We start from the raw sequence: 12545 nt of genomic DNA, 5'->3' as shown, positions 1-12545 counted from the left end.
GGAAATTAACTGTATGTATATATATATATATATATATATTGTAATGGCTTCAAACTGAAATGAGTACATTCAATTGTGCAGCCTATATCAATTTACATTAATGAACAAAATCAAAATAGCCCTTTTCAAATGGCAATTGCAGGAAATTCACAAAGGTGTTTTGAGTTATAAATGTACATTTATGGATGAACATAACTTCATTTAAACCTGCCAATATTTCACAAAAGGAATACTGTATTTCATAAAACCTTTACTACTGCATATTTCTCTAGTACACCCAGGAGCCTAACGGAGGCCCCCGATGCCCCTGAAGGCAGTGGGGGGGGCCTCCAGAGTTTTTTGCTTTGGAGGGGGTCCCTCTCCCTCTAAGCCATGCCATTGCATTCCTTGCAATGACATGGAATAAGAAATAGTTAAACGCTCTTGAAATCCACCATTGAGCCCAATTCCAATGAATGTCTGTACGATATGGGAAACTCCGGGGTCCCTCGTCACATTCTGCGGTGGGGGCACCTTTTTGCATTATGCCACTGAGTACGTCAGAGTAATTTTATTCAGGGAGAGAGAATTGGGTGGCTCAATGACTGGTTTGCCTTGTAATTTTGTGAGAACCTACTACCGAACCCCATTCCCACTCTGGTTAGAGCCCAAGCTTTAGTCCCACAAAGGATTGGACTAACTCCCCTGCCAGTGGGGAAGAGGGATAGATCACCCCCATACACAGTGAGGATGTAGGGTAAGGGTTTTCTGTGCATGAAAAATCTTTTCCCTCTGGAGAAACTAAATAAATAAGAAATAAAATGCGCATCGGGAATGCGTTTCATCTATGTGCAGCTATACACTGTGTGCAATCATGCATTGGGGAAAGAGCAAGTTATGACAAGCATTAGAAATTAAATAGGTCTCGCATTTTTTTGAGTTAGAGCTATTGGCATAGCTCAACAGCTACTGGACAGAAATTGCCACTTTGCAGGTGCCAAACAGAGCATTGTTCCGTGAAATGGCCTGAAAGCCTAAAATGATGCTGACAGCCTACAAAATAAAAAGGCAGATCAGGATGACCAGGAGGAATCGCAGACGTATTGGGATGGACAGTGCAAGCAAACAATGAGTTAAATTGCATGATCCTGACCCAAGCATGTAAAGGTGGGAGAATCAGATGCAATGCACCAATAAAAGCCCCATATTTCTAAATGGCACAACAATGAACAAGTGGCAGTTCATTGGCATGCCAAAACCCGATAGAAGAGATAACAACAGGTCTTGCATACAGCGCATGCACGCTGCCTTGGCTCGACCTAAAAATGTCATTAAATATATTGTAGTAGTACGCCTGCACATACTTTTACACTTTGTTTTTGATTCAGGCCTAGAAAGTGCCAGAACAATACATGCATTACAAGAGAAAGATTAACTTCAATGTAATTAAGACTTTTGAAACATTTTCAAACTTACAACAGTTTGAAAGTTAGTTTTCAAATTCATTTCTTGTTAACAGATAAATGTGATGGAGTAGAAGAGCTCTCTCTAGGAGGTGAGTGATAAATAGAGATTAGATTTGGAAGTGGTTTTGTCGAATATGTTCAAAAGCAATATTGTAGAAGTGATGGATGTGAATCCTTAACTGTCTTCACATATGACAAATGTCTGCAGTAAGGACGGACGCTTGCATGCTGTAGAAAAATTGGAGACCTTTCAGAAAGATTAATACTGTATGTATGTTTCAGTTAACAGCAAATGCAATTGAAGCAAAACGTGCATTTGAGGTACTCAGAGAAAGACAGGTGTATACAATATAATCCAATTTTAATTAAAAACAACAAATAGCAGATGGGCCTGTAGATAGTCATTTTTTAGGATTCACCTGCACAGCGCTTGCTCTGTGCTTGTGAAATCTCTTGCATTTAATGTATATTAAAAGGGGTTCTTATCAGTTCCTAAACCCAAAATACTGTCTTCATTCACTTTTATGTGCAACTTGTTTTTTGTTAATTTCCCTTGGCTGCATGCATTTATGATACTTCTACTAAAGCTGGTCAGACTGTTTAAGCCCCATTCACTGTCAAGATAAAATCTCTTTCCCCAGAAAAGGCGGATAGCTTCTAACAGTATACTGGAAAGCTTGCTTTTTATTACCTATTTGTGTAAAGCATATGCGTTTGTGGCATTTTCGATTCATGGCTCAGTACCTTTCTTTGCATTTTGTATGAATTATCAGATTTTTTTTGTCAACTTAATCAATTTGATCATTATGATCAAATTCTAAAGGTTGTAATAAACATTGCATGTTAAAAACACAGTTAATATACAAGAGCTGTGCTATATTTGACTACTAATCAGGAAGGCGCAAGTGCAGTTACCGTGCAGACAATAGGGTCTTGATTTGAATGGTGCACCAGGTGCAGTAGCACAGGCCCCAAATGTTGTCAGAACTCCTCTAAAAACATAATAATGCCATATTTGACTACTAAACAGGCAGTCAAAAGTGCAGTTACCTTACAGACAACAGGGTCATGATTTGAATGGTGCGGCAGGTTATACAGCAGGAGCTAGGGTCATGATTTCAATAGTGCAGCAGGTGCAGTGGCACCCAGACCAAAATCCCCATGGACCCTACTAAGCACAGATTTTTGCTATGTTTTACTACTTAAAAGACAGTCACAAGTGCAGTTATCTTTCAGGCACTAGGGTCATGATTTGAATGGTGCAGCAGGTGCAATGGCAGCCTGGTCAAAAAGTTATCAGAACTCCTCTAAACATCTAATGTTGCAAAATGTAACTACCAAACAGGCAGTCACAAGTGCAGATAATATTTAACCTCTAAATAAGCGGTCACAAGTGCAGTTACGTTGCAGGCATTAGGGTCATGATTTCAATGGTGCAGCAGATGCAGTGTCACCAGAGCCCAAAGCTTTAGGAACAACTATAAACACCAAATATTGCAATATTTTACTACTAAACATGCAGACACAAGTGCAGGTTCCTTACATGCAATATAGTCATGCTTTGAATGGTGCAGCAGGTGCAATGGCACCTGGGCCAAAAGTTGTCATCACTCATCTAAACTCCAATTTTGTTATATATTACTACTAAACAGGCAGTTACAAACACAGTTATCTTGCAGGTCCTAGGGGCATGATTTGAATGGTGCAGTGGTACCAGGCCCTAAAACTGTCAGAACTCCTCTAAACATATAATATTGGTATAACATTAATTAATTCTATTATTTCCCTCTTTCATTTTTCAAAATGTTGCTATTACTTACCCACAATATACCACTAGTAACAGCACAACATATTGCCTTTTTGTACATAAACAAGTCATAACACATTAACAGACTCTCTGTGACTTATATTGTACAACTACTCAGCAAGCTACAACTTACAACAAAAAACAGCTTATTATTAATCACATTGGCAAAAGCATATACCAATGCTTGTTATTGTTTGAGGCCCGATTCACAAAACTGTTTATAAGCCTAGTGGCCTCCGGGGAGCACAAATAGCAGCGTTTCTGATTGCAGATTTAAAATTGCTACTCACAAAATGACAATTTACACTTGCAAATGTATTTACCTGTCTGTTTATTATTACAAAGTATTGTGTTCCTTTTTGTGAATAAATCTCAGAGAAGCTGGATCTGGGTGTTCCAAGGTAGAGAAAGCTGCAGGGCCTGGGGAAGCACCTCAAACTCACACGTTTGACACTGGCTTTCAATTAAAAAAATATTTCCCTATATATTGTAGTTATACGTTTGTGCCTTATGCTAAGAATGACCTGGGGCTGTATTATGAAAACGCCACACTTACCTTGTTTCCGCCCTGTTCTAACAAGGAAAGTACACTAAATTAGAATGAACGCGATGCCCCCAGGGCAGCCGTGAACTTGTGCTGCCCCTGGGGAAGTGCATTCAAGTAAAATACAGTACAGCTGTTCAAAAGCTGCCCAGTGTTTCTCTGTGTATGCAGCCACCCTTTTGTGGTGCATTTTTGGAATCTGTTCAAATTTCAGCACAACATTTGCACCTTTTCAAAGGAATACCTCTAGAATTCGAAGCCAGTTCCTAGACAATTAAAAATCTGCTTCAAATCCAACTAAAACAAAGACCAGACAGTTTTGTGAATCGGTCTGCCTGAGATAGTCAGGCATTATGGAAAGGTCTGCCGTGATAAATATATAATATATTTTTTTACATTACTCAATAAAGACAGAAATAAGAGCAAGAAACATTAAGTTATGTGCAAATTTCATCTAAGGCCCAAATTGCTAAAATGTTCTTTGGTCCGTTTTTAGCAAACACAGCAAGATGATGGACGGAGCACTGAAACTTTTCAACCACTCACCCCCATTCAAAATATCTGGGTCTAATCCATCAATCATTTGCTCACTATGCCACCCCAGTTTGGACCTAGCCATATGCAAATTAGTCTTGACCCTGCTCCTCGTGGGTATCGTCCTGGCCAAACTGACCTATTCCCAGGATAGCTGATTCCCTGCTGGGTTCCTGTAAGGTACCAGCTTGTCAGATCCCCGAAATGCTGGCCCAAATGAGAATCAAAAATAGATCAAAACATATTTTCAGGACATTAACAATCCAAATCCATGCAATATGATGCGTGTGAATAACTCAGTTTGCTAAGTTTGTGGTTTATGTATGTTTTACAGGACAATGATATGGAAAGAATAGAATGTTGAATCGAAAGAATCATAGAGCTATGACTTTGGAGTGGTGGATGTGGACTAATCATTGAGCAATGATGCTTTTGTACAATGTCTTCTTTGAGAATTTTATCCAGCTACAATGCAGCTTAATATCACTATGAAAGCATGTTCATAATTGGGAATCGTGACTATAATAAGATGTTGAATAGTCTGGATTTCCCAGGTAATCAAAGACAGAATATGTGGGAATGTGTTGAAATCTTTTGTGTTTGGGTAGGTCTGTTGTTATCTTATATGTTTTGTTAAGAGACACTAAATGGAAATCTTTTCTGTGCTATATCCTAGTTCATAGTGAGTTTTAGGATTCCATTTTGGAAAGGTTCTGAAACACTGCTTCTTCTCCAGGATGTTAATTTTGTATTTAAATTTTCTTTTCTAGCTTATATTTGAAGGAGTCCGAGGTCCTGGCATAGAAGGAGATATTGCTATTGACGATATAGCAATAATCGAAGGGGAATGCCCAGTAGCACCAACAAACAGTACGTTTTCTTTCAAAATCCATTCATGATGTGACATTTTCCTCACTTTCCTCTAATTTATTGGTAACTACAACCGTGAGAACATTCTTTAATATAAAGCTAAAATGTCAAGGAAAGGATCAATCGCTGGGAATTTTCCTACCAGAATTCCATAAAGCTAAAATGTCAAGGAAGGGATCAATCGCTGGGAATTTCTCCTACCAGAATTCCATTCCAATGGCATTAACCTAATCTGTGTATGTGTACCTTTATAGAAGGGATGAATCATGTACAAATCAGTCTTGGCCCTCAGTTATACATAGAGTGGGCCACACCAATCTGCTAGGCCATTTCCCCTTTAATTAGTAACAAAGGTAACACCAGATGAGTGGCAGTACCAAATGTGTGCATTTTTGGAGCTCATTCATAAAGTACAATATCAGACCCTATACAATATCAGACCCTATATCACAGTGCAATGGACACCCTTCTTTGGGTATAAGGCTCCACTTTGGGGGCCTTTTACGCAAAAAAGTGGGGGTCTATTTTGTTTTTGTTTTTGGGGGGTGTTAGAAAAATCCTTGATGACCCCACACCCACAGAGACTGAAAGATGGTGTAGCCACAACCGGTGACGTGGAGCTTCACCTCTTTGTTGATGGTTGGGGTGACAACAGATGTCATGCCCCTTTGATGTATATGCCTGGGCCTAGTTAGATCCCAGCTCACCTTTGGAACATGAGATATTGGGTAAAGTGGTGGTTGTAGTGATAGTTGTATTAGTGGTGGTGGTCGTAGTAGTCACAGTGGTAGTAGTAGTTGTAGTATTAATAGTAGTATTATTATTAGTGTTATTTTTGAAGTTATTAGGCGCACTATCCAAACTAAATTGTCAGTAGGTGCCAGTTAACTAAAAAAGAATCTTGCTGGCTAGAAGCCATTCATACCTCTGAATGACATCTTGCGTAATTATAAGTCAGAGATTATGCAGAAAACATGTTGCTCCCTTTTTACAACTAGGTAAGGTGGTCCTGTGAAGAATGTCCTGCTGTAGTAAGTTGTCGAGTAGCTGTCCTAGAACAGAACCATTGGACCATCCCTATAAATGCAGCTTACTTCTCTGGATTTTCAGATGCATCTGGGTATGAGACTTTACTTGGTGGTAACGATTGAGCTTCACACATTGAAAGGCTGGCAACTTACCTATGAAGACATTTAAACTCTAAAAAGGCCAGTTTAACCATTATTACTTTGGGTCCTCTGGACAGAGAAGGGAATCTAGGCATGCCTTAATGCTTTCAGGTTTGAATTGGAGATATCTCATATGAAGAAGGTAAGTGCAGGAAAGAATCAAGTTTAAGCTTCTTCTGTATAACTGGTGGGACAAAAAAAAATAGCCTTTGGCCATTATAGATCCACTCTCTGAAGCTCTCTCTGAGCCACACATCCTTCACTGGGACATGATCTGGTATGAGGCACAGCAACACAATGCAGGTTCAGGTTCACATTGATGCATGCATTCTTGGGCGTGAATACATGCATCCATAGACAACACAGCATCTTATTTTTAGGTGTGTTGAGTAAACGTTCTTTTAACATGGTAGGAACAAAAACTGTGCTGCGTAGCACACATTCAAAAGATCAACCCACTCGTCTCAAATGAATCAAGTATGCTGAGGAATTTTTCTTTAAAACTATCGAGGTTAATTACTGCAAATTTCCATTATCGGCATACCAGAGAAGGCTAAATTGCGAATAATTAATGCATTTTCTGGTACAACATAATTAAATGTGTTGAAAATAGTGATGGATTATCAGGACTTCAGTGTTCACCTCATTTTCCACATGTGGACAGTCCAAAGATGCCAATCTTCTTCATTTTGGTACGGGTATGCAGTTGTATTTTACACTCAGTTGCGCACTATTATACTATTACACGTTTGGTTATTTACATGTCCTTGGCTGTGATCCAGGGCTTAACTTGAGCTGGTGCTTGCCAGTGGGGCCATTGGCACTCATTTTGGGGGACCGGTACTTATTTTTCAGCATCATACATTTACCAAGAGCATGAGGGGGAAAAACAAAGCAAAACGACGGAGGACTAGAACAACTGAAAACAGTCATAAAGGAAGAAAGCAGTAAACTGCAAGAGGGAGATAAAGGGGCAGGTAGTGCGCGGTAGTGTACTGAAGAGTCATGAGATGGATTCAAGAATCTTCTGACTTAGTATTGGGCACACCTACATTTAATTGCATAGGCAGTGGGCTTCTGACCAGAGCTTGTGTATTGACACTCATTCTTTTGCAAATTATGCGCAACTCTGAAATATTTTGCTTCACTGTCCCCTGCCTCTACAGTGTTGTTCCTCCCGGGACTTTCCATTCCCCATTGCCTACAGTCTGTTGTAGTACACATCTTGCTAAACTCTTATGGGCCACTACTTTTCAGAGAAGTGTTCCTTGCAGCACCTTTGTCTCATATAGGGTTTTGCAGTTTTACATAGCACTAACTTTGCCCGAGTGTTTTTAGGCAAGGGGAGATGAAGTAATTTGCCCAGTCACATGATGTTGAGCTGAGGGTGGGACTCGAAGCTAGTTTTAAAGTCGGTAGCTTTGGCCGTTATTTAGGGCCACTGGAATTATCTTGCACAGGAAGGCCACATTTTACGACTGGGTTTACTAAAGTAGGCAGCAAGAAAAGACAAATCTGAAGGGCTTAATTTTAGCTGGTGTTTTCTGGTGGGGGGCACCAGCACTTATTTTGGGGGGCCGGCACTTATTTATCTGTGTTAGATGTTTACCGAGAACAAGAGAGAAAAAAAATTGAAAAAGCGGTAAGACAGAAAAAGACATAAACACGGTCATAAAGGGAGAAGGCAGGAACCTGAAGAAGTGAGATCAAAGCGACATTAATGTCTGTTAGTGAAGTAAAGATAAATGAAGTTGAATTAGAAATACACAGCCTTGGAATTCCATGCGCGCACATTTAATTTCACCTGCCGCATGATTCAAAGCAGATCTATGAGCACCAGCACGATTTCATTTACAAATTAAGCACTGCAAATATGCAGCATAATGTGGCACATTTTGTGATAATATTACCTCATTATTTTGTCATTTTTACACGTTAACACTATCTGGGCAAAGGTTTCACCTCAATAAAACCAATTTGACACCCAGTCTGAAACTCAAATAGGCAACAGGAAGAAGAGCAGTCAACCTTTGTGAAGGGCAGTCTAATCCTGAGCAACATGTGTTGCTGTATTACTGTTAATGTTTGATCTGTTTGAGCAGGAAACTATTTTTTTAATGTAAAATCAGTGGAATATGCAGGAAATTATGAATTATGTGGCAAACGAGTCAAATCCATAATTATGCAGAAAATGCTGCAGCCGAAAAATCACATAATTCCCGTGGCCCTGCTGTTAAGCCATATCTTCATATCTACTACTCTGCCTAAAAGGCACTATCTTTTCTTGCTCCCCTATCGCACATTTGCCCATCCATAAAATGTGCCCTTATTATCCAGTTCGGCCTCTGTTGAAATCCAAACCGCTGGTCATTCGTAATTAGTAAGATGGTTCAGTGACTTAAGTGCTCACTTCTGACATCCAGTATGACAGGCAAAAAAGTTCCAATGCTGACAGAGCCAGCACAGAGTTTCATGCTTCTGATGTCGATACATCAGACCCCATTACATTTTGGAATCATATTACCTATAATTTACAATACCTAGGAATGGCAAAAACAGTGATGTTAGGCAAAATATAAAAGAGCATCATACTTATAATTTCAGACCTGCCAACTTGAAAAAAATATATTTCCCCATGTAAGGAAGAGGCGGTGCTTTGGAGGGGGCAGGGACTTGTGCCAAGGACTACTAAGAGACACTTCGGCCCCCTCCACCCGTCCATCTATGTCCTGGGGTGTTTTCACGTTCCTTAATTGACATTGCTGTTCAGAATTTCCATTGGCGACATGGAAACCCTCTATGCACAGTAGTTCACGGCTCATTTCCCTGCTATCGTGTGGTATCGGCTCCTCAGCAAGGGACCCTGTGAATAAAGCCGATATCTCGTGACACACGGTTCAAGCGTGCGAGTTGGCAGGTCTATCATTTCGAACCTAGCTGCTTCTGTGTTTAATCACCTTCACTACCTTCATGATTCCTGTATGTAGACTCACAATCTTAAAACTCGTTCTGTATATTTTGTTAAGCAACATTGAGATTTAGTGGGTATTACATTTAAAACATAATTATCATAACTCCTGGTAAATTACATACCACTGTAATTGACTTTTTAAACTTTTTTGGTCTAAAATGCACCACAGTTATGAAAATGTCAGATGTTCTATGGTGTTAGGATTCATTCCTATGTCTCTAAGTTAATCAGAAGACTGCTCTGATTTTAACATCCGTTATTTTTCTCTTTTTTAAGGCACAGTCGGCGGCATTATTGGGACAAGAGTTCATATATGGCTGTACCCCGTTATCCTTCTGATTTCTACGCTCAGTCACCGAAGGTGACCTTATTCCGGCAGAGGCTGCGAAAGATTCACTAGGCACTGGCATGAAGAAAGAGTCTTTGAAAATGGACATCAACAAAAATAAACTACCAAAGATTCCTCTATCGATTATTGACTCAAAAAGCACTGGGGAAAAAAGGCATCATTAAAGTATACGTTATTACAAGCCGCGCTTGAAACTGATTGGCCTCCTAAAAAGACGAGACCCCCGGGAGCTTCTGTGGCGAAGAAGAATACAGCTTCATGTGGTGGGACTCAGAAAAAGAGCTATAGAAATCCTTGTCAAAGCACAAAGTCATGGCTGATTTTGTTTCACACAAATGCAGTTTGCTTGTTACCATGGAAACCTAATGGCCTGCCAATGAAACCTCACAGTAAACAGGGTACATGAAGACCTGGCATTCATTTTCTCTTCCAAAAGTTTTTTTTTTATACAGTATAAATATAAATAGACCCTTTTAACATTGGCTGTAACAATTCTTAGTAACAAATGCCCTTGCTCAAAGCTGTCAACTGCATTCATGTTTCCTTTATTTCATGCCTATGCTAGAAACCTATATACTGTCTATTTTTGCATGCAATACTACCCGGGATTTGCTGCCTAGGGTTACACGTCACGCAGGGTCAACCAAACCTGCTTGTGGCCAGTTGAGTACCCTCCTCCCTCCCCAGCTCATCTGTTCTAAACGAATAAACCAAACCACTCGCTTTTATAAATTGCCATGGAAACCAAGTGCCTTCAATGAAACAAGCCTGAGATGTTTTGACACAGAAGCTTGCACTGCGATCAGTGGTTCGTGTAAAACTGTTTTATAAGCAAACCACAGCCTACACGTGCAAACAACAGGCGGGAAAAGAGACTGCTTCTGAAGAAGGACGGCCTACTAAGTTGCTGCATATGCCCTTTCGGATAAGATATATGTTGTTTATGTTTCTTAGACAGCCATGGCCTTTCCACTTATTATCCACAAGAAAATTGCTTCCTCTGCTAACTGATTTTAGGAGCAACACTTAGTTTCTACTTATCAAATGGAGGACCACGAGCAAACGATTTCATGATATATGCCTGGTGCATAATGCGCTAAAAATAAAGTCAAGTACAGATTTGCGCTACTCTCCATTTTGAAATGAAAGAAGTGCTCGCTGAGGATGGAAAAACATGCGTGTGCGTGGCTTCCGTGCATTTAAACTCTACAGCAACTAGGGGCCTGAAAATCCGGCTTTGCTATTAAAACACTGAAGGTGTCATGCCTCTGCCCACTAGACTGACTCTGTGCAGATTGTGAAATATTATTTTATTATTTTAGCAAGAGTAAAAACAACACTTTTACAAGAAAACCCTGTAAATTGACTTTTGAGCTACCTGAATACAGACTGTACCATACCTTTAACCAGCCACTTTTCCAATGCATTGTAAAGCTCCCCTTATATTGTTGGTTATAACAATTTGAAAAACCTTTTTTTCCATAAATTATCTCAGCTTTTAACCTGAAAAAAGACTTTTGTCTACATACAAATATTATGTGTTCTTTCAAAACCCTAGAATAAAGAAATACTGATATGCAAGAAATTGGGATATACCTATTAAAATATATAACATTTGAAAATATTGATATAAAAAGCACAAGATGATGTAGTAAAACAAATGACAAGGCTTGAGTTTTTTATTCTGTAGAAATGTTTGTGCAAATTCAGTAATTCAAACTGAAAAGATAATTTTACAGCTACATTCAATAAAGCCTCTTTCCAGGTAAGGTATGACAAATGGCTTGTGTATTTGTTACATCACAGAAATGTACCCACCAAATGAAGAACATATAAGACGAAGAACATTCCTTTTATGAGATATAGAATTTATTTAATAGTAGGGAGAAGGCTTTGTCTACCACAATATTTCATATTAGAACATTGGAATGTTGGGAGCTCCATTGAAAACAATGGAGTGCTCTGGGTTTATAATGGCTGCTATAAGCCCGGAGCTCCAACATTCCAATGTTTCTTTGTTCACAGCTCTGGCTGTGAACCAAGGCTTCAGGGAGCCTGAGCGGATTCCAATCCCCTCACACTCCCATAAGGCTTTGTTCTTTTTTGTTAGAACATTCTGCCCTCTAGTGGCAGAATGTTCTAATAGCCTTATAGCCCTTCGTAGCTGGGCTATACCGGCTATTAAAGTCCCTCTCCCTTGTTAAAGGCCCTCGCCTTCAGCTCAGGCCTTTAACGCTGAAGAGGGCCTTTAATAGCCGGTATAGCCCTCTATGGTGGGCTATAAGGCTATATTAGAACAGTGGAATGTTGGAAACTCCATTGAAAACAATGGAGTAGCTTAGGTCTTCTACTGGCTGGTATGAAAGTGGAGTCCAACACTCCAATGTTTGTCTTCATATTTCTCTCTTTTTAATTTAGAACATTCCACCTTTCAGCCTCAGGATATACTATAGCCTGATAGCCCGGCATAGAGGGTTATAGCGGCTATTAAAGGCCCTCTCCAGTGTTAAAGGCCCGAGCCGAAGGTGAGGGCTTTTAACAAGGGAGAGGGACTTTAATAGCCGGTATTGCCCAGCTAAGAAAGGCTATAAGGCTATTAGAACATTCTGCCACTTGAGGGCAGAATGTTCTAGCAAAAAAGAACAAAGCCTTATGGGAGCGTGAGGGGACTGGAATCCACTCAGGCTCCCTGAAGCCTTTGTTCACAGCCAGAGCTGTGAACAAAGAAACATTGGAATGTTGGAGCTCCAGGCTTATACCAGCCATTATAAGCCCGGAGCACTCCATTGTTTTCAATGAAGCTCCCAACATTCCAATGTTCTAATAAATGTTTTTATAGCACGCAGAAAAATGAAG

General features: G+C 39.9%; 1 protein-coding gene across 6 annotated transcripts in view; it reads left to right on the top strand.

Annotated features, from left to right (window-relative positions):
• Window positions 1-11350, top strand: part of MDGA2 (MAM domain containing glycosylphosphatidylinositol anchor 2) — a 1540171-nt gene extending 1528821 nt beyond the window's left edge. For 4 of the 6 annotated variants that reach the window (XM_078659692.1, XM_078659696.1, XM_078659695.1 and 1 more), the window contains 2 exons: window positions 5101-5200; window positions 9617-9840. In XM_078659692.1, the coding sequence (XP_078515818.1) occupies window positions 5101-5200; window positions 9617-9705 (189 nt within the window). In that variant the 3' untranslated portion in view covers window positions 9706-9840. Of the gene's footprint in view, window positions 1-5100; window positions 5201-9616 lie in introns of all 6 variants that reach the window. The other 2 variants (XM_078659694.1, XM_078659693.1) reach the window with 1 other exon arrangement.
• The last annotated feature ends 1195 nt before the right edge of the window (window positions 11351-12545 follow it).

The sequence above is a fragment of the Lissotriton helveticus genome, chromosome 9 (assembly GCF_964261635.1).
Source record: "Lissotriton helveticus chromosome 9, aLisHel1.1, whole genome shotgun sequence".
NCBI lineage: Eukaryota > Metazoa > Chordata > Amphibia > Caudata > Salamandridae > Lissotriton > Lissotriton helveticus.
This window is presented reverse-complemented; position numbering and strand designations above follow the sequence as displayed.